At 41.8% G+C, this 23209-nt stretch overlaps 4 protein-coding genes across 4 annotated transcripts in view; all 4 read left to right on the forward strand.

Moving 5' to 3' along the window:
- LOC132256767 (protein furry) overlaps positions 1-3672 on the forward strand; it is a 40859-nt gene extending 37187 nt beyond the window's left edge. The window contains exons 30-33 of the mRNA XM_059753314.1: positions 916-1848; positions 1912-2139; positions 2209-2578; positions 3115-3672. Coding sequence (XP_059609297.1) covers positions 916-1848; positions 1912-2139; positions 2209-2578; positions 3115-3320 — 1737 coding nt within the window. The 3' untranslated portion in view covers positions 3321-3672. The remainder of the gene's footprint in view (positions 1-915; positions 1849-1911; positions 2140-2208; positions 2579-3114) is intronic.
- A 6559-nt stretch (positions 3673-10231) lies between these two features.
- Positions 10232-15531, forward strand: LOC132256692 (microfibril-associated glycoprotein 4). Its single transcript, XM_059753187.1, has 5 exons — positions 10232-10585; positions 13173-13496; positions 13560-13812; positions 14046-14437; positions 15256-15531. Exons 1-5 carry the CDS (start codon positions 10332-10334, stop codon positions 15386-15388), a joined length of 1356 nt encoding a protein of 451 aa, XP_059609170.1. The 5' UTR covers positions 10232-10331; the 3' UTR covers positions 15389-15531.
- Positions 15532-15566: 35 nt separating this feature from the next.
- LOC132256693 (pancreatic triacylglycerol lipase) lies at positions 15567-17134 on the forward strand. Its single transcript, XM_059753189.1, has 5 exons — positions 15567-15921; positions 16051-16323; positions 16386-16693; positions 16762-16948; positions 17021-17134. Exons 1-5 carry the CDS (start codon positions 15782-15784, stop codon positions 17091-17093), a joined length of 981 nt encoding a protein of 326 aa, XP_059609172.1. The 5' UTR covers positions 15567-15781; the 3' UTR covers positions 17094-17134.
- Positions 17135-17450: 316 nt separating this feature from the next.
- On the forward strand, positions 17451-18817 carry LOC132256694 (pancreatic triacylglycerol lipase-like). The gene is made up of 2 exons (XM_059753190.1): positions 17451-17733; positions 18069-18817. The coding sequence occupies exons 1-2, from the start codon at positions 17490-17492 to the stop codon at positions 18758-18760; spliced, it is 936 nt and encodes a 311-aa protein (XP_059609173.1). The 5' UTR covers positions 17451-17489; the 3' UTR covers positions 18761-18817.
- The last annotated feature ends 4392 nt before the right edge of the window (positions 18818-23209 follow it).

The following is a 23209-nucleotide window of genomic DNA, read 5'->3' on the forward strand; positions in this document are numbered from 1 at the left end:
ATTTTTGTATATTCCTCTTATTCAAGGACGATATCATAAGTTCTCTCTTTTCAAAGGTAATTTTTACCCCTTGTGATGAAGTAAAATCCAGCACATTTCACATCTACACCATATTGTATGTACACTAAAGAAGCACTTTTTAATGGAAAAGGGTATAAATTAGCACACAAAATGACGCGTATACTAGAGTCTGTAGCAATTAGAGGATTTCACACCCATCAAGATCAGACGTGAAGAAATCTGCGTCCTTTTATGCGAAGACAGATATAAAGAGTAATCACATATAATTGCTAAACTGCACAGATTCTCAATTAAATATACCATGTGTGCAGTAAACATAAAATTTTTATCACAGAAATTTAGTTGTTGGAATCTTAAATCAATATTGATATATGAAATTGTGTGCGTGGCGCTAAAATTAACAATGAAACTACACGTATAAATTTCACACCGAAAAATAATCCTTCCTGAACATATTTTGCCCCATATATTTTTATTTTAATGCAACTGTACAATTCTGGGTATACTTTTAATACGTTTATAACGCTTCACATTCTGTAATGTAATTAAATTGCACGGTGCTGCAAAACTCTCTTAGCAATGCTAGAGATTATATTTCATGGAAAGCGAAATAATTCTGTTATTGTGAATCCACTTATAATTTTCCTCACTTGCACAACTCCCAAATTGCTATTGCATGTTGCAGGACTTCTGAAATGTACAGTGTCATTGATAATAGTGTGTTGGGATAAGTGAAATTACACTCTGGCTCACATTCACTTCCGCTATTGAAGTTCAAAGAGAGCTTTTGACTATTCTTTCACATGCCTTGTCGCTGTGTCAATGGAATATTTCCGAGAATTGTATTTCCAGAGGGATTTTTCAGTGTGTATTACCGATTTTGTGCTTCTTTAGGTCATCTTCAGTCAGTCCTCGGACTTGATGGAGCGCCAATCCTCGGCTGCATCGAGCACGGACGAGACTTCTGGTCCACAGCAGGATTTGAGCGGTGGTTCTCGTCGGGACGATGGTCAACCGGACTTCGGGGTGTTCAAAGACTTCGACTTCCTGGAGTACGAGAGTGAGAGCATCGAGGGTGAGTCGACGGACAATTTCAACTGGGGTGTCCGTCGAAGGCCTCTGTCTGAGGGCGACAGTGAGCCTCTGACTAGTTCCAAGCCACATTCCGTCGTGGAAGAGAGTCTGAGCGAGAAGACGCCTCTGCCGCGAAGAAAGCGCCATCCGGCTGACGATTCCTCGGACGAGGAAGTCGAGTCGGAGTCTCCGCTGGATGAGGATCAGCGTCCGCTGTTCACCAAGCCCTTCCTGAGTGGTCCACCGACGTCCTTAAGCCTGCGAGAGCAGCGACAGCGGCGCGATTCTGTGTCCAGGAGTGACACGAGTGGGTCAAGTGCTGGAGATTTGGGCGATATTACGCCCTGCAACGCTTCACCACACTTGCCGGGCTTGATTTCCTTCCGGGCGCCGATTCGCGATGATGGCGAGGAGGCGTGGCGCCAGCAGATGCAAGCGTTGCTGGTCAATCAGCCGTCAGGACACGCTCCTGAACTCCTGCACCAGCTGTATTTGCTGCTGAGAGAGCTCACCAACAAGACCATCAGCATCTCGAAGGAATCCCTGAGATTCTTCACGGGCATTGGCCAGCAGATGGGCAGCAGGATCTCAGTGATGATGGATCTGCTGGTGTCCAAGGGACAGCCGCCGCGAGTGTGGCATCATCAAGGCATTGTGACGACGCCAAGACTGTTTGAAACCCTCCGATTTGGTGTTCTGGAAGTTCAGGAGCACCTCGAGACGTTCTTCGACCGCAAGGATCATGTGCTTGAGGTGAGTTCAATTGAGCCGCTGAGATTGTGTTCTCTGTTGCATGCGCTAATTTGACTGTTGCAGTGCCTGGACTCAGTGAAGACATCATGCAAATTAGCTCTCTTTGGTGATATTGATCTGCAAGTGGAAAGTCCCGGAGCGGCTGGATTGTCATTTGATCCGGGCACGGCGGAGATACTCATTGATCTGGGACGTGGCCTGTATAAGCTCATGTTTCAACTACTTCTGCTAATTGAATCGAATAACAAGATTCTCGTCAGTATTGTGCAGAATTTGCGACAGAATGAGAAGGTGAAATGTTGAAAATATCCTCTGTCAATTTCATAGTTGAATAGCAAAGCGAAATGTGCAATCTTTCAGATGCACGACTTCTCAAAGACCCTGGCAATCATTCGTGGAACACTTTTGCGCTGCATGGACGACACGGAAATGGATTCTCTGGATACATCAACGTCTACTGAGGGTGAAAATACACCCACACCGTCACCAAGTGTCCCAATGACGAATGCTGAGTTCGAGAATGTCGCCGTGGAGTTGATTGAGAGTCAACGGTGGTCAGCGGCTCTGGCTCATGTGCGCCAACATCGGCAACTCACGGCAAATGCGCCGCCAACGTCTCCGGGCGGCGAAGTATCGCTGAAGCTGTGCCATCACGAGAGTTGCTCAGCGCCCGACGATGTTTCCCTCCTGATGAATATCTACTCGCAGAGACTGACCAGAGATCGCCAAGGTGAGTGGATTTATTGAGATTCATTGCTTTTCATCGGCTATGATAAATTGCTAGATTGAACTTCTCTTTTGGGCAATCTTGCTTCTTATCGACATTCATACGTCTGGTTAAATGAATGTGAAGTATCTCCATCAGTTATGAAGGGAATTTTCTCATTTTAAGCTGTGTAAATTTACCTTTGCAGATATGAGAGTGTATTTTAGATTAATTTTACGTCCTTTGGAGGCTTAAATCGACATTTTCTGGTGTGTTTTTTCCTTCAGATCAGGAATGCTACCAACATAAATTCTAACGTTGAAGAGCATTAAGAGGCATTCAACCTTATTATTATCGTGATTACATGCCTTTATGCGTAATCAAAAGTGGGTTTATGCTCACATCATACATTTTATAACTGAAAGTTTCACTCCATATCTGTATAGTTGAGTTTATATATTTATAAATATTCGTGTGAATGTGCGGCTTTAAGCTCCCCAAAATCCGATTAACATATTGTGTATTCTTTCCCTCTCTTTTGGGCAATGCGAACGGTGTAGACGTCTACATAATTTCACGAGCGGAAAATGAACTCAGTGATACGTATACGATTTTAATGGAAAATCTCTATCATGTCTCATCGGCGCTGAATGCGATGGAGCTCACGCTGAAGAATAGCTCATCAGGGTCGTCGTCGGGCGGCGGCAGTGGCGGCGGCGGTGGGGGCGCATCAAAGGACACAGTGGATATTATAACGACACTCTAGAAGTGGGAAAGGGCACCCAAGAGGCGCACGGTGCGGAGGCGGAGGCGCAAGCGGCGATGCCTTAATCTCAAACACCCGCAAAAGTGTCTAATTCCATTTCGGAGATTCTCAGACTTGCACGACGATGAATGATAAACTTTTTTAATTACTGCTACACTCTCTTAGTGGATGGTTTTGCCTGTGTGCTAATGATGTCAGGAGGTGAGTTTTTATTTCAATTTTATGTCTTTCGGTATTCCTAAGTTATGAATTTTTTTTATTGCTCTGAACTGCGTGAATAGGAATCTAAGTAGTGTAGTATATATAGAGAGAGAGACAATGTGTAATGAAATAAAGTATTTCTTAAAGACAACACGTGCGTCGGTAGCTTTCAATTAAGGAGGTTTAGTCTGTGCTGGGCTTTGCCGGATTTTCTCTGGGAGACACACTGCAAATCCACTCCATTTGCCTCTTCTGCGTGGCGGAAGTTGAGCGCAGTTGAGGACAGAAATAAGGTGGAAGAGGCAAACATGACGGGATTTTCCCTCAGATGTTCTATTTTCACCTCTCCTTGGGGCGGTTTTTGTGTGCGCTCAGCCACAAAAAGTGAGTGCGATGGGCTTGAGAGATGGATTTCTAAACATTTCTGCTGGAACTTTAATTTCCTGCAGGGAAGAGCGGGAAGAGTGGCATTAATAAATGGGGGGTAAGATGTCTTCGGAATTCCATTAATTTGCTCACCTATTCCCATCTTTTTCACATGCTCACCCCAGCAATCCGGAGCGCGCGCTAGAATCGGTGGGTGGGTGGATGGAGTGGAAAACAAGTGAGAAGCGAGGAGAAAAGACGATGAAAGGTTTTCTCGATGGTACATGAATTTTGGAAAAAATTATGAGGTGAGAAGAGGAAAAACAAGTGGGTGTAAATTTGAGGAATAAAATCATCTTCAATCTTCAATTTACTAGCTTATGTAAATTGTGTGTATCTTCTTTGAGGGCTATTCTAGGCAAACACTGAATATAAATGATGTTCTCCATTTATTGATGATGAATTGTGACAAGAATGCGAGGATAACGTGACGCTAAAGTGCGTGATAAGTCGCTCACTTTGTGTGTGTGTGTATGTTGAGATTCTAGTGAATTGTGAATGCAGTCGAATTCCATTTTTGGCGAATGTTCGTGCAGCTTGAGAAGGTTGAAATAAGACATAATATCGAGCTTTACGAGGTCGTTTTGTACGACAGTGAAGAAGTCGAAGAAGTCACTGTTCAGTGTTTATCTGTGCTTTTTCGGCAAATTTGCGGTAAAACACAAAATCTGTGAATTCAAGGTTTGCGGCTGAGAATGCAATCTGTGCCATGTGCTTCACAGCTCACCTGACAATCCATAAATATTTACATTCACCAGCAGAGAGTGGAGAGAATCGCGTTTATTTTCCCCTACACGCAGAAAACAACCGTCACTTTCTCAGGATCGCAGTTAATATTTTTTGCGGGCACGCAAAAACGATGCTCACGAAGAAAAGAGCTTTTCACTGAAGAATTCTAGCAGATTCTCTCGACTCTTTGGCAGTTGTTGGGGTGGAAAAACGGCGCAGTTTCCGTGGAAAACAATCCCTCACAATGGGGGTATTGTGGAAGTTTGTGCAATAAAAGCCTTTAAACAACTGTTGGAATATTAGCGTCATTTCCTATAGAAAACATACTCAATTTGCTATCGTTTGGCTGCGCATTGTTATTCTCTAATCGGGTTACATAATGAGGAAGCAATTGATATGTGTAATTCCTCGGGACAATCGCGCCTGGAGCTTCATCTTAATTACCCCAATTAAATATTGCCTCGTGCCTTCCTTGCGACCGGGCATGTTTATGTGAATCTCTGTGGAAACGAATTCGCCCTCTTGTTAGTGGCGATGAGTGTGCAGAAAGAGAATTCAGCAGGAGGCGATAAATTAAATGTCTCGAAATTACATATATATTTTCCTCCTATGTCTTCCCATTAAAGGTGAAATATTTATCATGGCCGAACCTCTCAAACATTCAATTGACTCGGGCATCTGCAGAATGTGTATGTGCGGATACCCTTTTGCAGAGTGGGCGGAATGTATTCCGCCTGCGGCTCTGCATTCACCTCACGTTTTAAAGGTGTACAACACATGCTTCCTGCGAGGCCTTCGGGGGCTGGTGTTGTCTCAAGGGTGCACCTCGCCTGTGCCACTCGCCTGCACAGCTACACGATTATCGTTTTATGGCGGAGACGCACACAGTTGCAAAATCACTTTTTTTTTCTTCCTCACTCGCCCCGCAAAAGCTTAAGTTGGAAAATATTGTCTCAGCATTACATGTTTGCCATATGAAAAATTGTCCGTTTTGAATCAAATATGGAGATAGAATGTTAGGGAGATTTATGTAAGCACAGCCATTGAATTAATCAGTGGGTGAAGAGGGATGCTAAAGTTTTCTCTTAAAGAGCTTTGACTGCAGCTTTTGGCTATTTCCCATTCCTGAATCAATATAACTTTCTATCTATATTTATATTGATGCTACGGTTGTTTGAATTTCAATCAATTCAACCACCGTGCATTAACTTTGACTGTTTGAACAGCACATTCGATGAATTCTCAGCATTTCACAAATTGCAATATGCCAATCAGTGATTACACAATTCGGATCATGTCGAGGTACAAATCCAAGTGATTCTAAGACTTCTGTTTCAGTTAATATCGCAGCCAAATGGACGGCTAAATGGCGATATTGTACGAAATTTAGAATAAAGTGATTCCAAGGCTTTGTGACAGAGAAAGATTCATAGTCAAACATGAGAAAGCTTTTTCATATATTAGGAAAGGTCCTTAATTCCTCATAATCAGTAGAGCGAAAGCACGAGTGAAATGCAGAAGTTGACTTCAAAGCAGATGGAAATAATAAATAAAAGGCATTCTTAATTACTTGATGCAAAATCATGAAATATGTACAATTCTCGAGATTATTGCTGTTTGAGTAAAACTTTTATCCTCTCACTTAGGATAAATATTTCTGTGTCATTCTTCATTGCAAAAAGCTCGTGAAATTCCTGGAATAGCTCAGAAGGGTGAAACTATTAAAGCTACAACAAAAAAAAATCCTTTGTATAAGGAAATTATTTAATTACCATGGCATTAAATTGTTCCCAAGTTTATTCCATGCTTTGCTTTATAAATATTCATGTGACTTATTGCTTACATAAATTGTACACTAAATGAACAACACGCTGTTCATAATCGTAATTCTGATAAATTTCTGGGAATTTCTCTGACATTGAAGTGCTAAAGGATGGGCTGAAAGTGCGTATTTAGTGCTGTCACATCGATTTGGCTGTGGCTTTAACCTGAATCACGTGCGCCAGACGCTACATATAGTTGGAAATTGATACTCTATAGATGTCACATAAATTCACACAGTTCAATGTATCTCAAAGTGCACTGAATGTGGCGGCGGAATAATGGCTTTCTGGGGTTTTCACTTGAATTCTGCTGTGACGGAACGGAAATTTGTCCAGTGGAAAAATGATGTTGCAGCACTAGAGGCCTTTAGATGCGTTATTTGCTACACCCGAACTGTATTTTATCGCACTACAATAACTGTGCGCACACAAATAAAAAAAACACACTAATAGCTGATGAAATTTCCACCTGTGCGAAATGTATTTGTAATCGCAAATGAAATGAAAACAATAACACGGACTTTTGGGGCCTGTTTGTGTGTGTCATTTGGGAAATTTCGTGAAAATCACTGTGCCAGATTCCTCAACATGTTGCGTGATTGTGGATATCTCTTTTATGTACAACTCCGCCCAACAATCTGTGCTCGTTGGGGATGTGGCAAAGGCATAAGATTCATTGCCTCGAGGAACAAATGGTCGATGAAATTCTTAAATTTTATAGCGTGCCCATTACTTGCTACACTGTCGCTGGAAATTGTCTTACATTTCGTTCTTCGTCTTCAGTTGAGCTTTTTCAGTGGAAAAAGAACTGCCTGAAAGCTCTCTCTCTCTCTCTTTCTGCAATGGACAAATTGTATTATCAATATAATGGCAATGAAACAATTTATCCTCCAGTCACAAACTCTCTATTTAATTGATCTTCCAGCAAATAATCTCAGCAAATTTGCAGTAGAAAGCTCTTCGATCAGGAAAGGAGTTCGAGGAATTGTGCCAAGAATCATCTTTTCGTCTGACGACAAGTGGGTAAATATTTTCGAATAATTTCTCGAGATGATGCTGTAAAGATTGGAAAGCTGGATGTGTAAATATCCGGTCAAATAACTTATGATGTGAAAAATGTATTTTATTCTGCCATGAAAATATCTCATTGAAAGCTCTCTTTAAGCATTTTCCACACCCTATCGATTGTGTGTGGACTCGAAATTCTTGTGTCAATGAAATTCAGTTTCTGTTCACGACAATTTTTCCATAGGCAGAGAATTCTCGGAATTATTGATTTCGATTTACTTACATATGTACATATTGTGCGTATCAATTTATGGGGGGAAGGGGGGGTCCAAATGATGGTCACATTCTGAGCAATCGAAGCGGAAGAAGCTGAATTTCCCTCCCGCCGTCCATCAATCATGAAATAAACACACTGACAATGGAGAAATGAGATTTGACTTTTGCAGAAAAGGCAATTAAAAAAGAGCAGAAAATGTTTCTTTATCTTCACGCAAAATTCTATGGAAGGTTTTGTGGTAAAATCTGGATTTGAAGATGGAATATGGAAAAGTTGGTAATCACTTTCACATACAGAGAAAGCCTTTTGCGGTTTCTGTGCTAAAATTAAATCACTTACAAACATGCTAAGGGTACAAACATAATGGCACTTCTGCAAAGGAAGTGTTGAAGCATGAGCTGTTCAAAGGCACTCGCAGCCTTACAGAGTAATTTGCAATTAAACTGGCAAATTGAATTTCGAGTGCAATAACGCAGCTGAAGCCTATATTAAATCGAAACGCCCCTTCACATCAACAGTGTGACTTTTCATGCGCTATTTGCACTGCAGGAAAACTTTTCCTAGCAATCTAAATGCTCTATTGTCACAGCGCAATCCAAGGGACACCCCTAATATTCAATTACAAGCAGAAATTGGGTCTCTTTTTGGACTTTGTGAACTTCCGAAGGGATGCAAAGTTGATTTAAGATATTTAGCCAAAGGTGTGGTCTTTGGCTATTTGCTCTCTCATCCTCATTCGCTGGTAAACCACTACGCGCCACAACAAATGTATGTAATGTTTGTACGAATTCAAATTTATACGAGAGCAAATATTTGCTGTTGTCATTATATATTCTGTTTTGTGTGCCTGTGAGAATTTAAAATTAGATTTTGACTTTCCTCAGACATGCGGGAATTTGAAAATGGGAGCAAGAAATTCAAAGGATTCCTCCTTTTTTTTCCTATTGATTTCACCATGATACGCGATCGCATTCGCGCTCCAGTTGTGTGAGCAAACACTTCAATGTACACGCACCATGATTTAGCATAGATATCCTATTAATTTGAGCCCCATGCTTTCACCCCTCGCGCCCCAAAGTTGAGGGGTGGAAAATCGTGTGTCTATCAATATTTGGTTAGGATGAAAAATTTCTTCAAATAAAGGCGAAAATCGTATATCGAAACGTCTCCGTCTGTGCGTTATGAGCTTATCCTGTGGCAAAATGCTGTACGTGATGTAAAATGTTTAAGTACTCACCACAGAAGACACATAAAGTGTGCAATGAGCTTATAATCAAAGCCAATCGTCCTCCAAATTCATGTACTCTATAATCACAAGATCAAATTTACTCCTCGTGTACATAAGCTAAGTACTTATTATGTTATAGTCTCGGAATTCAATATTGAGAGTTCAGCCAAGTGCGGTGAGAGCGAAAGGTTAGATAGTATAAAATCCTCTTATGAGCATTATATACGATGCTCTCATATAAAGTACTTTCGGAAATCGGAAAATATATAGATATGTTGATGTAATGTCAATATGGAATCGAAGGTTTTCCTGTTATTCTTCGATATACAGCAAAGCGGGGAAGTTTAGCACAAAACATTCATAACTTCTGCTGTGAAATGTTTCACATCTTATCTTAGTTGTTGCCTTATCTCCCTGTTATCTTCACAACAGAGAGGGAAATAATTGTTTTCACAGGACAATCGTGTGACAAAACTCTGGGAAAGTCAGTTTCCTTTTCTGCATTGGAAGGATTGTAAGTAATAAGTTTAATGACAAAGTTCTGAGGATCAGAGAGTTCAAGGCAGATTGATTGAAAGCTCAATGAGCATGAAAGTAATTAAACAATTGTTCAACTGCACAAGCTTCTATGCTGGCATCAATTACGAAATTACATGACGAAACACTGGAAAGTCATAAAATGGCCATTTGCTTAATGAACGACTGTAAAGGTTTCAGTGCAAAATATGAAACGAAATAAAACACTTCTTTCATTAATCATTGAGTTTGTTATTGGTTCATATTTTTTTCCCTGGCAACATCCAAGAGCACCAAAGACACGAAACAGTTCGACTATCGATTTATTATTGTTTAAGTTGGATTACATGAGATGCTGACCTTGTCTTTTCGTACGCACGGAGAATCTTAAATTTTCGGCACCTCAAGGAGCTTCTTGTTTGCCAAATTATGCCGCAAAGAGCATAGATTGTCTTCTCTCAACGACGATTTTCATCGGCACGTCTTCGCGCTTATCTGTAGAAGAAAAGCAATAAGTAAGTAGGATTCTCAACAATTTCCCGCTTTGTTTTCTCCATCGGACTTGTGATTGTGTGTTTCGTGTGTCTATTTTCGTGAATTGCGTACACACAGACCAACAAGTTTGCGTCTCAATTGCGGAAGATGAGCAGAGATGGAAGTGATTTTCTCAGTCGCTTCAGCAAGCTTTTCCCGATCAGTTGGACAAATTGCACGCTGCCGCGATCGCGAATTGAATCGTGTGGATCTTATCAGTCGATCGCGGATCTTCAAGACGGCGCGCGTTCTCAGCGTGATTATGCAAAATGAAAGTTGTGACGGTGAATAGTTTCTGCGCCCTTGGGCTGCTCCTGATCGCACTGGCAAGTCCGGTTGCCAGTCAGAGAGGCCAGACGAGGACGAATCCTCGGGATAACGCCCTGCGCTTCGGCAGTTCGAATGCGACGCACGATTACGCGTCTTCTGGCGACTCCATTCTGGCGAGACTTTACGATCGCATTGCTGGCATTATGGATGTCGACGAGCAGATTCTGAAGCGCTTGGAAGCACTTGAGTACAAGTAAGTCGATGCCAAGGGGGAAATAACACGCAATTCCCAATTTGTGTGCATATTTTGTGAGACAAGTAACAGTAGAATTAATAATGAAGAGGTTGAATTAAGTAAAATCTTTAGTAGCAAAATAATTTTAATGAAAAGTTCGATCGTAAAATCTCCTCCTTAGTCGCTACACTTCATCATTCGGAGCTCTCAAACTCTGAGTGAGAACATTTCCATCCGCAAAGCGCAAAAATTGGCCATTTCATCAAATTATCCCATTTTAAAAGCCAAAACGACAATTACAAGTTATCCAATGGCAATATTCCATAATAATAGTTTGAATAAACTCTTCAATGAGTAGAAAGTATAAAATTTAAATGCAGAAGGTTAATTTTGATGTTTGAACACTGCAAAAAAGGGAAATCAATTATTCACCAATTTGCGTGCGTTATGCAATTTACAGTGAATGCGAAATTTGATGTGCTTTTATTTAATGAAAATACCCTTTGATCTCCATGAAAAGGAGAATTAATTAGTACGAAATGGCAGTGCAATTTGTGATCTTGTCACAATGTAATTGATTTAGCACATGTCAATGCTTCGAGTTGTTCTCTAAATTGACAAATGTTAATAGACAAAGTGACTTGTAAGATAATATTGTAGTTCGCTCTTACATTGAATACACTTAGCCTTCGCCAAAAATTCTTCCATAAAGAATACAAAACATTTAGACAGAGGGAGCGAGAGAGAGAGAAAAAACTGACGGCAGCTAGCAAATAAATTACACTCAATTTCCATTCAATTAACCATTATATTTTGTGAGATATGATGTCATTTTTCGCTCCTGACCTGAATTGTTTTGCAAATTTAGTGGAATAATATTTTCGGCGCTTTATTGTTCTTCTTCTGGCTGATTTTACAGTCGAAATATCCAGCCTGGAAAGCAGTGTTTGGGTGCCAATCGGCATTTTTATTCACTCTCTCAATCACTGTTGTGTGTGCATGAAAAGAAGAGCTTTAGCCGCTTTACCATCGATTTCCCATGAGAGGTTATTCTTTGGAAAAATTATGCTTCCAATCCCAAAGAAATGTGGCATAATTTTGCGATAAAGAGTCACTCAGACAGAGAGAAAACACATTGTGCGCTCTTTTGCGGCATAAGCTGCAGAATTTCCTCTTCAGGCTTTCCCATTCAACACGACGTCCTTAATTACTCTGGGCGAATTCCAGAGGAGGCGAAAATTCTTCGCGTGAGCACCAGAAGAGCTGCGTTTTTTTCACAGTGGTCTTTTTGAAATATTGCCTATGCTAAAAATAACACAAATGTGGAGAGAAAATGGTCGGGGGCGCGCGAGAGAGTAATGACTTTTATGTCTCCTAATTTGATTTATCACGAGGCAATTTTGGAGAGAAGATAGAGAAGCGAATCTCAAACATATTTCCCAATTAATTTCGTTAAAAAGGCAGCCAAATTGAATTCACTTAAATGCTTTTCACCATCCAGCGCGCTCAGCATCAAAATTCTCACATGTTTTCAGCACTTGGCAATTCGCTGGATTTGTTTACATTCACCAAGGAAATTTCTTACATCAATATAACCTTTTCACGTTCAGAGATCTCTTGCTGTGTGTTAAGGTCAGTGGCACATGAAGAGGCGAGATGTTCCGTGGCGAAAAAAGGCGCTTCATTGTGTGTTTTTCACCTAATTCTCCTCTTGATCCTTTTCTGCTCGTGAAAATCAATGACTACGATGAGCATCCGTATCAATTTCAATGATTACATCATCCGCATCATTATTGTCAGATGCTTCGATTCAATTAGCATTTCCCTTCGCTCTGGCGTGTTGGCATTTATGATGCGCGAAGGAGGTTCATTCATAGTATTACTCTGATGATGTGCGCTTCATTGAGGCACTTCCATTGATTGATTCCCATTCACGGAATTGATCTCTACACAGAGAAAATCCAACTGTATGAAGTGCTGTCGGCGGGAAAATATTTCAGTGTGTATTGAGCTTGGAAAATGCACGGTATTTCACTGGGAATACAAGCAGTTCTCAATATTAATTACAGAGAGGAGCAGATAATTGCTCTTATGTCATTGTTCTTGACTACTATTTCACAGTCAATACCAAAGCACATAAGAAGCGTAGTAAAAGTGTTTTCAGCAAGGTTTCAAGTTTACAGTGAACCTAATTAATCTTCACACTTTTTATCAACTCTTTCATTTCCTATTGGAAATTTGAATATATTGAATTTCCTTAAGCATCATTGCTAGAGGGAATATTCTTATCTTAGCACAATGTTTAATGCTATATTTAACTTGCATTTCAAGGAATTTTAAGATCCTGTTGTGAGTAAATTGCAACTGCTTCAGTGTGCAAATGCCACACTAATTCGCAACAATGGATAATAATAATAATAATTAAAGGATTATGTCAAAGCACTATAGTTGAATGGATTTTATGCTCAGCTATAGCATTTGTAACATGGTGAAATTAATTCAAATTCATGCTTCCATTTGCCATGAACATCATAAAGGTTTAAGCAAATTGAAAAATAACCATGAAAGTTTAAAGAGAGCTTAAGCGAGTGCAATGTGATTGCAGAATAACGCGAGTCGAGGTGTCGAATCAGGATCGCTATGACGCCATTCGCGCTGAGGTGCGGGAATTGTCGCGTCGCTATCAGAACGTCGATTGGATCCTGACGAAGGCGGAAGGCTCCATTGAGGAGCTGAAGGGTGAATGGGACGCCGTGAAGGGTAATTTGTATCAGGTGAGAGATGGCGGACCGGTGACTTCCGGCGAGTTCTCGGATAAGCTCAACTCGCTCGCCACCTTGCTCACATCCACGCGCCAAGCTGTGGCGCGCGTGGAGAAGGAGCTCATCTCCAGCGGGCTGAACATTACTCACTTGCAGTCCCATCTCAAGTAAGACTTCCCGCTTAATTTCCGAGAGAGACTGAAGACTCATTGGCTTATTTCCTCTGTCAGAGAAGTGTCGCTGGCGCAGAGGAACTTGCCCACAAAGGCATTTCTTAACAGTGCTCTGCTCGGTCTCAAGAGCCATCCAGTGTACGCTGTGATGCAGCCAGGAAGCGCTCGTAGTGCTGCTGAGGCTTCCTGCGAACTCTCTGTCCTGCCGTCGAGTTGCCGGGAGGCGCAGAGGAAATCGGGCATCATCAGAGTGGAGCCGAGCGGTTTCAACAGAAATCCCTTCTACGTCAACTGCCTCGAAGGATGGACAGTAAGCTCTGTGCATAATTGATTTAATTGCAGTGAAATGGAGATTCCAGGGATTAATTAATTCTGATTGATGATTTTGAAGCAATGCATGATTGTCAATTTGTGAAATTCTATTACACTTCCCATTTTCCCACTCTCGCAAATTCAATCGCGGAATCACACACACAAACACGTAATTGATGGGCGATGATTGAGGAAATCCAGAGAGTGAACTGAATAATGCTCTCATTCCAGGTGATTCAGCACAGAGATGACGGCGGAGTTAATTTCTACCGCACATGGCAAGAGTATCGGCATGGCTTTGGCAATCTCGACGGAGAGTTCTGGATTGGGCTTGATAAATTGCACCAGTTGACGGCCACTCGAGTCCACGAGCTGCTAATCCACCTGGAAGATTTCGAGGGTGAGCGTCGAGTCGCCCAGTACGACGCCTTCGCGATTGGCGGCGAGAAGGAGCACTTTGCGCTGATGCTGCTTGGCAAGTACACGGGCGACGCCGGTGACTCGCTCTCCTATCACGCCGGCCAGAAGTTCTCGGCCCTGGACATGGACAACGACTCGTGGGTGGAGGGAAACTGCGCCCAGGCGCACACCGGCGGCTGGTGGTACAACGCCTGTGATACGAGGTGAGTCGAGACGCGCACCGCTTCTCAGGAGCTTTGAGCAGCCCTGCGCCTTTCCCGCCAAAGCGTTTCCACTATCTGACGCTGCGCTTCACGTGAATTTCCCCCGCGGCCGTAAATACTCTCTCTCACGTGACGAGTGGATTGGAATCATTAATTTTCATGCTCATTTATTCATTGTTACCGCGGAATTTATTGAAAAGCAACAAGTTGATGAACACAGTACAGGGAGTCCCATGCATAATTACTTAAATAAACTATTTTCCAATAGAATGCACAAATTTTGGATTCAATCGAATAAATGCAAATATTTCAATTCTATCTCAAATATTCTTTCGAATTCAAGCATTCAATACTTCCAGCACTCTGTAAAGATCGTGCTCGTTTGCAATGCCACTCAATTTTTCTTGCAATTTAGTCACAAATGGAAATAAATGCACAATAATACTATGTTAAATCGTATTAAAAACCGTAAAGTATTCCTTACTATAACAGATTTTCATGGTCAACGTTTTTCGTCGACGTTTAATAGATAAATTACAAGTAAATTCATGCAACTGTGTCTTTTAGCTAAAGTTGCTCGACTTGCTCTAGTTGAGATTTTCATCGACGAGCGAATCGCACGCTAAAGATTCTGCTTAACACTTTCGTTCTCTGCGGGAATTGCTGAATATGAAGTTTAATTTGATGTGATTGTGGTGAGAGAAGGCTTAACTTCCTCTCAAGTTCACCCTTTCTTGACTTTGATTGTTTCCGTTCAGCTGAACTTCCCCAAGGATTCCCTTCTCTGACGCGTTTTGCGCTCTTTTTCTCCCTTTCAGCAACCTCAACGGACGCTATTTGGGCGGCGAAGTGCCTGACGAGCTGCGCTACCAGGGAATCTACTGGAATGACTTCAAGGGTGCCAACTACTCTCTGCGGAAGGTGCGAATGATGATCCGACCGGTGGAATAAAACGGCGCTGAAGATCTGCTGTCCTGTGTTACTGCCACTGTCAAAGAAGCGCTTCTCTTCTCGGCACGCATGAAATGCTTTTGTATCAGTGAGATAAATCACTTCACCTTGTTGAGAGTATTATCGCCAAATTGATTTCATTGCGACAATTTGTGTGTGTTTGTCTCTCTCTCTCTCTCGAGATTTATTCTTCTCTGGCGCGTGCACTGCTGAAAGTCCATTAAAACTGTGCCATTGTCAATGTCAGTCGAACTTGGAAGTTCATGCACTCGAACTGCACTTGTTCTCCCTTCACTGTCGTCTCTGAGCTTGCCTCTGGGTCGCGGTGATCAACACTTTGTCTTCCACCGCGCAATCGACTAGATCGTGTTTATCTAAGACTGCGGTGACGGAATGGCTCGTGCCGTGAAGTACGTGATTATCTGTTCTCTGATTATTGTGTCACAAGCGGATGAGCCAAAGTATCGCAAGGAAACCATCCGAAAGCTGCAGGAGCAGTTTCTGGAGAGCGTTAGCATCTACTTCTACAGTCCGTGAGTCAATTTAACGCTCTTCACAGCTGTTTTATATGTGTTTAATACCATTGAATTTACCGTGAAGAAGCGATTGAATTTGCGCGATCACAAATTCTGTACTACAATTAAACCTGTTTCTCCTCAAAGTTTCATGAGAAATGAGACGAGAATCCATCCGGAAGATCCCCTGCCGATTGGCTTCAACAGCAGTCTTCCGCTGAAAGTGGTCATTCACGGATGGATGGGCAACAAGAACCACATAACGATTGATCCGGTGAAGAACGCCTATCGCGCGCTCTCCTGCTGCAACATCGTCACAGTGAATTGGGAGGAAGGCGCTCGACAGAGTTACGATGTGTCCAGATATATGGTGGATATTGTGGGCAAGAGAGTCGGAGAATTGCTACAAAATTTTGTTGAGTAAGTGGCGCAAGTAATTCAGACTTGTGAATCGGTGCCAATCAATTTTTACTGAATTCAAGGAAAATGAATGTTTTGCCGGGAAATATTCACATCCTGGGACACAGTTTGGGAGCTCACATTGCTGGAAACATCGGGAAACACTTCAATGGCACTATAGGCAGGATATCAGCTCTTGATCCTGCAGGACCACTCTTTCGTAGGAACTCCACGGACGCCTGCACGCGCAATGATGCCCAATTTGTGGACGCAATTCACACAGATGTGGGCATTCTTGGGGAGAAGAATCAGCGTGGTCATGTGGATTTCTATCCAAATCGAGGATTTCCTCCTCAGCCAGGATGCTATCTTCTGGACATCCTGACCTTCTGTAATGAATTCCTCCGAATGCTTCTCTTCATTGAGCCATTGTTAATTGAAGAACATTCTCACTTTCAGCCACTTGTAGTCACTTGAGAGCTCCTCTTCTCTATGCAGAATCCATTCTTCTGCCTGAACAGTTCCTTTCGGTGGAATGCCAGATTTCTGAGCTCTTCAACTCCATCAGGAAGTGTCGGCCAAAGAACAACCTCCTGAGCAATGAGCAGAGGCCAATGATCTTCATGGGTGAAGCTGTGCCGAGAAAGTGAGCTTTCTTTATTAGGATTCTTTCTGATTTTCCCTGAACTTTGACCCACAACAAATGGTTCATTTTCAGTGTCACTGGCGTTTTCTATCTGGAAACCAACAATGCTGCGCCGTACGGAAAGGGAAAACATCTCTTCGTGTAGATATTTCCGCATATGGGTTATTAATCCATCGATTAAGAGCAGATTATCGCCTCCAAATAGACAAAGAGAATGATTCCCTTGATGCAATTTGTGCACTTTTCACTACAATATCTTTCACCCATATAAATAGAGAGAAAAAAGTGTGCTGAACTTGAACTTGGAGGTTGATCATTTTATCATTTTTTTTTCTCTCTCTCGATCGCGTAATGCAGCTAGAAGAGACTAAATTATGAATAAAAGATAAGTGGAGTCATATGTTGTAGCTCAATTCGCAATTCTATCAGTACTGCACAGATTTTCCACACACTTAGACGCTAGTTGAGCTTTCGGAGCTTTGCCAAATTGCTTTCATTCTAGAATCTTGAAAAAAAATCGGCATATTTTCATATTTCCAAAATGAACAGTGGTTTTGTGATTCTGTTACTGTTTTCGTTCGTCTTTTCTGGATTATCAGTGGCTGAAGATGTGAATTTCTCAACGATAAAGATGTTCTATTTCGCTCCTGAGCTTTCATCGGAACTTCTTATGGATAATGGCTCTGCTGAATTGCCCTATTTCAACGAAAGTGAACCTGTGAGGGTGATTATTCACGGATATATCGCCGGATACAAGCATTTCTCAATCTCTCCCGTGAGAAATGGTGAAAATCTTAATGAAAGGAGAAATTACAGTGACTAAAATGATCATTTCACAATATAGCTAAACATCGTCGAGAGGGTCCAAAGATTGATAAGCCACCGTGTGTGTTCAGTTGTCAATTAATAACACATTAGTTTGCTACCATTGCATCCTTACCTTGAAACAGTCATTGGAATGCAGATTAATTAGAATAGTAATAATATTTGTTTAATCTTTACATACAGGTGTATCAGATCAGAATAATCAGATGTTCTCATAATTTTTTAATTGCCTTGTTAGTCGCTTTATTCTCTTTGATTGTTGATAAATTTATAACTTGATGCATATTCGTGACAGCCTATCTCTCGATTGGGGCTCACAATGTGTTCTGCGTGGACTGGTCAGAAGTGTCGTTTGGTTTCTACCCAACAGTGCGATACAGAGTGGCCAAAGTGGGTTCGCACATTGGTCAGATGATGAGGACGCAGATCATGTCACGCTACCCTGACATTCCTCTGGAGCAGTACCACGTCATCGGCCACAGTCTGGGCGCGCACATCGCCGGAAACGTCGGCCGGAGCTTCAGCGGTCGCCTGGGCAGAGTCACTGGCCTCGATCCTGCTCATCCGCTCTTCATGAGCGGCGACAAGGACTGGCTGTCGCCCTCTTCAGCGCTCTTCGTCGACACCGTGCACACTTCTGCCACCACTCTGGGCCAAATAACGCCCACTGGCCACGCTTCCTTTTACCCCAACAACGGACTTCCTCCGCAGCCCGGCTGTCTTCCGCTGGACTATATGTCCTTCACGCACTGTAGCCACATAAGAGCCACCGCTTACTTCGGAGAGTCCATCATCCACCCGAAAGGCTTCCCGGCCGTTCAGTGCGATCTTGAGGTCATCACGAAGGATGAGACCAGCTGTCCGAAGCTTCGTGACGTGGACAAGAAAGTCTACATGGGAGAAAATGTGGACAGAACAGCCAGAGGCACTTATTATCTTCTGACTTACAGCATTGCTCCATTCTCTAAGGGAGCAAGTATGTTATAATAAAATAGAAAACATGACAACATTGTGTAATTCAGAAATTTGTAGTGAAACACCAAAAGGAAAGGTACCTTTTGCAAATAAAGTCTAAAAGTTACAATTTCTTACAAATCGTTATAAGTTGGCAAGAAAAACAGTCTTATTGAGTTTGAATTTTGCGCCTTTTCTACATTCGACGAAAAAGTTTTGTGCTTTTTCGAACACGGTTCTGCATTATCGACATCTGGTCGAGTCAAACTGAACAGTCGCTATTGGAGTTCAACGCGGCACGTGCTTTTATAAGAAGTAATATGTGTGTTATAAACAGTGGGAAGACATCAAAAACTATTGACGGATTATCAGAAGAATTGTATGTATGACAAACCATTGTTTCCGCACCCGTAAAACTCAATTGAAATCAGTCAAATAATGTGACAATGCGGTTTTTCTTCCTCAACGGAATTTTTGGTCGGATTTTGAGTTCTGAATGTAGAATTGATGTTGGAAAAAGTTAAAACTAATCCACTAAGTCGCCTAGTATTGATTTTATTGTTCTCTAAGGCTTGCGCTGCGATCGAAATTCAATAATCACCAGCAGACTCTCGTCTCTGGACCCCAAACTGCTCGGAGATGCACAGAAAATGGCCTCATGACCGAGGTTGAACCTGTGGGGCGATCATGGCACAATAAAGCCCATTGGGATGATTATAATGACACTATGAGACACAATGAGAAAACCCCATGATCAGCGACATTCGTGTGTGGCATGAAATCGAACAATACCAAAGGTTCTTTCCCTTTGAAAATTGCCCAATAATTAATGATCGCCGCGCCATTGTTGCGCAGACAGGATCAGAGGAAAGCCAAGAAATACACACACGCTTCACATAATCATTTCATAACTCATCAAGCATTCCCCGATGCGCTCTTCCCAATACAGATAATGACATTCTTGCAAAAGAGCGTGAAATTTTAATATTTTTTAATGATTAACCCAAAAAGAATGCAGTTTGCCTTTTCATTATTAATCGCATGTATTTTTTTTCTCCACCATCTCACTTCCACTCCTGACGCTATAATGTAATAACTTGGCAAAAAAGTGCAGCAACAACAAATTTATTGCTCTGTACATTCCTTTTTATTCACTTTGTCACAATTTTTATCTGCAACTCTGTAGCATTATGGAATATTTCTTCTCTCATGCGCAGGTAAAATTAAAATATAAAAATTATTGCTCGCAGAATTGTTTGTAACCCTCTCTCTTTCGCATAACCATACATTGATGGTCAGATGTGAGAGAAATATAAACATTTCGAAAGTCACTTCATATATGATCTTCCTCTCCTCCCACTTGGGAAACTGCGCGCGCGCGATCGCGCAGAAAAAAACGCGACACCCAGCGAAGAAATGTCAACTGCAATAATATCACTCGTAATTACAAATTTTTTATCATAAAGATCACTCAAATTGTCCCATTAAATTCGCCTCGCCAGCGATGTGATTTTGGATTTGCCAACTCCAAAGATAAACAGTCTTTCTCCTCTTCCAGCAAAATGGCAAAATCACGCACCAACTCAATAACCAACGCGCTATGGATAACTTTATCAGCGTTCACCTGCAATTTGTGCAGTAAATTTTTACAGTCTCTCATTTGGCCATAGTCGAATTGTCACTATATGTTCTATTTGATCAACAAAAACTGAAGGCAATTTTCAAAAGAAATCAAACAATGCGATAACACTTCGCGCTGAGTGTTAAAGTAACAATTTTCACGATGCAATAAATTCGTCAGTCGCCGAAAAAGTCTTATCAAACGTACATTTTTGCTATTGTGACTGACTCTTTATCCATTCTCTATTGCTTCGCATCGCTTAGCATGATTTTCGTTGAAGTGAATTCGGAATACGAGGCGAAATGAGCTAAATAAAGTCAATGTGAGCGTGTGTTGATGTATCGAAGCGGGAAAAGAGACGCTCTCATTGGTCGGTGAAATAACAATCAAAGGTGGAAAGGCGGGATTTTCCACACTCTGCAATGCCTCGCTAACTGCGTAACCCCATATTTTCCCATCGCAAAACTTTCCACACGCTCAGCTGCGAGTCCTGGGCGCCTTTTCTCCATCGCCACGACGAAGAGTGGCTGGAGCTTGAGATGACTGTGTGGCTCTGAAATGGTGTGTGACTTTTGATTAATTGCCCAATGATTGATGAGTGGAGCGAGGAGGAAAAGTTCATAGCCGATCCGGAGAGTCTTAAACAATGTAATAAAGATCACCCACGATCGTGACAATTTTGAATAGGACGAACGCAGAGGACAAAAGGGGTGGGACATCGATCACTGGCGACATGACAGGAAGTTTGTGGATCTGCCTGGAGATAGCGCGGTAATCCTATTAAAAAGATTAATTCATTGATGTTATCAATTATTATTATTACATATTGTGTCTCATACTTATCTCAATTCATCCTGAGAGGCTTCTGAATTGCTTCTGACTGCGTCTCCTTATTGTCTGTGCTGTCTTTTATTTGCCCCTCTTGAGATCACACTCTTGATCTCATTCGATATTCCTCCTAAATACATGTTTGTGCGCATGAAACTGCCTTCGTGGATATTTTGTCATTTCTGTGCGCGCTCTGAGTCAGTCTTGTGACACTTGTGAGATCTCATTCGTCATAAATCCGTGCATAGATCATACACGATCACTTGCAATAATCATCATTCTTCGTCCTCGGCTCTCATCTGTGTGCTCGAAACGAGAGGAAGAGAGCCAAAACAAGGCGATCTTGATACTAAATTCCAGAAGCTCAAAGCATTTATACTTCTCTCCATCATTCCTATCCACTCGCTCTTCCATCTCTGCACACACAAGTCAAGTCGTGAGGCATGATCTCTCCTTCATCCTCCCGTCATCCCGTATGTTGGAAATTTGAAGAGATGAAAAAGAAGTGAATCAAATGCCTGATATTCTCTTATCTCCACACTCAAATCACCAAACAACACAAGACGTTGCGCGGAGGTTCGTGATTTATTTGGAGCGATTTGTTACCAATTCAGCCACCGGCGCGCACACACGAAGTGCAAGAGGAAAAAATCATTTTCAACATCTGTCAAAATTCACTTTGTGCTCTGGGAATTAAATTAACTTTTTTTCTCCAGCCTCCGCGTGTGCTTAAAGTGCCGAGAAAACTTCCCGGCAGTTTGGAGATAAATTTAAAGAACAAAAAACCTCTGCAAGTGATTGTCATTGCCGATGTTGGGCTTCTGACAAGACAATATACGCAATTCTTGGGGAGAGAGATCACTTCTGATTACTCGTTTTTGACTGATTGACTGCAATTTGTTATTAATTATTCCAGTCTAGACGCAATTTGTTGCGATCAAGTGTTTGTTTTGATGGTCGTTGGAGTATTCTATATAGCAATATCCGGGATTTCGGTTGCTCACTACGAATTTGAGATATATCTTTTAGTATGCTTTTAGTAAAAGAAATTGTCAGCAAAAACACTTTTTTTTTAATAATATAACAAGTGATTATTAATCAAATTTCTGGTTATTTTACTTTGGAGGTGTTAATCTTACTCTAAAAGGTGTGAGAAAAGAATATTCATAATAGAAATAAAAGCTTTCTACTTATTCAAATATCGAATTATTTCTATTTCAATCCATGAGGATATAAAAATGGCTCGTGGAAACAGATTTTATTGGTGAAATTCTGAATTTGTTTATTTATTACCTTTATTTACATATATTCGCGTCTTATTTTATGTCTGAATTCAATCAATATAGTTAAGGTGTCATTAGAAGATTAGAACAAGAGGTCAACATTGAATACTGTGACACATTTTTATTCAACGCAGTCTTTTGCCTGTTCTTATTGAATTTTAAGATTTTAACACAAGACTTCAGATAAGCTAAAATGCAGCTTAATAGTGCCACAAAAGCAATAAAAGCAGCATTTTACTCTAAAACTGATCAATCGTTCGTCAATTCCACTGTATTTTTAATTCTTTTATCGATCTTCTCGTGTCTGGATTGGGCTAACCTGTCCTCCATCATCTGGCCACCTTGTCTCGAGCTCTTGGAGTCCGCGCGAGTGGCGAGAGATGATCAGAAAGCGATTAGCCGGATCGGGTGCGCGGTGCCCGATGAATTCTGTGGCGCAGACCTGGGCCTGGGTCAGGTGTGAAGCGGAGCGGAGTGTCTTGGTGTGAGTCCAGTCCACCCCCTGCGAAGCGGCGAGAGCGAGACAGCTGGCCACTTCCTCGTGGCCGCACAGAGGCCGTCTCTGTTCCAGAGATGGAGGTTCGCCACACAGCTATGTCGCAATCGCCGTCACTCAGGTGTACCTCTCGTGCGCACACCAGCACAGCCATCCGCGGTCGCACTTCATTGATTCGGGCGGAATAATCAGTCAGTCAGTCTCGCCAGGTCGATTGGAGTGGAAGCACAAGACACACTGTCCTGTTGAGATCT

Source organism: Phlebotomus argentipes, unplaced genomic scaffold (genome assembly GCF_947086385.1).
Source record: "Phlebotomus argentipes unplaced genomic scaffold, Phlebotomus argentipes genome assembly contig_17, whole genome shotgun sequence".
In the NCBI taxonomy this organism is placed as follows: domain Eukaryota; kingdom Metazoa; phylum Arthropoda; class Insecta; order Diptera; family Psychodidae; genus Phlebotomus; species Phlebotomus argentipes.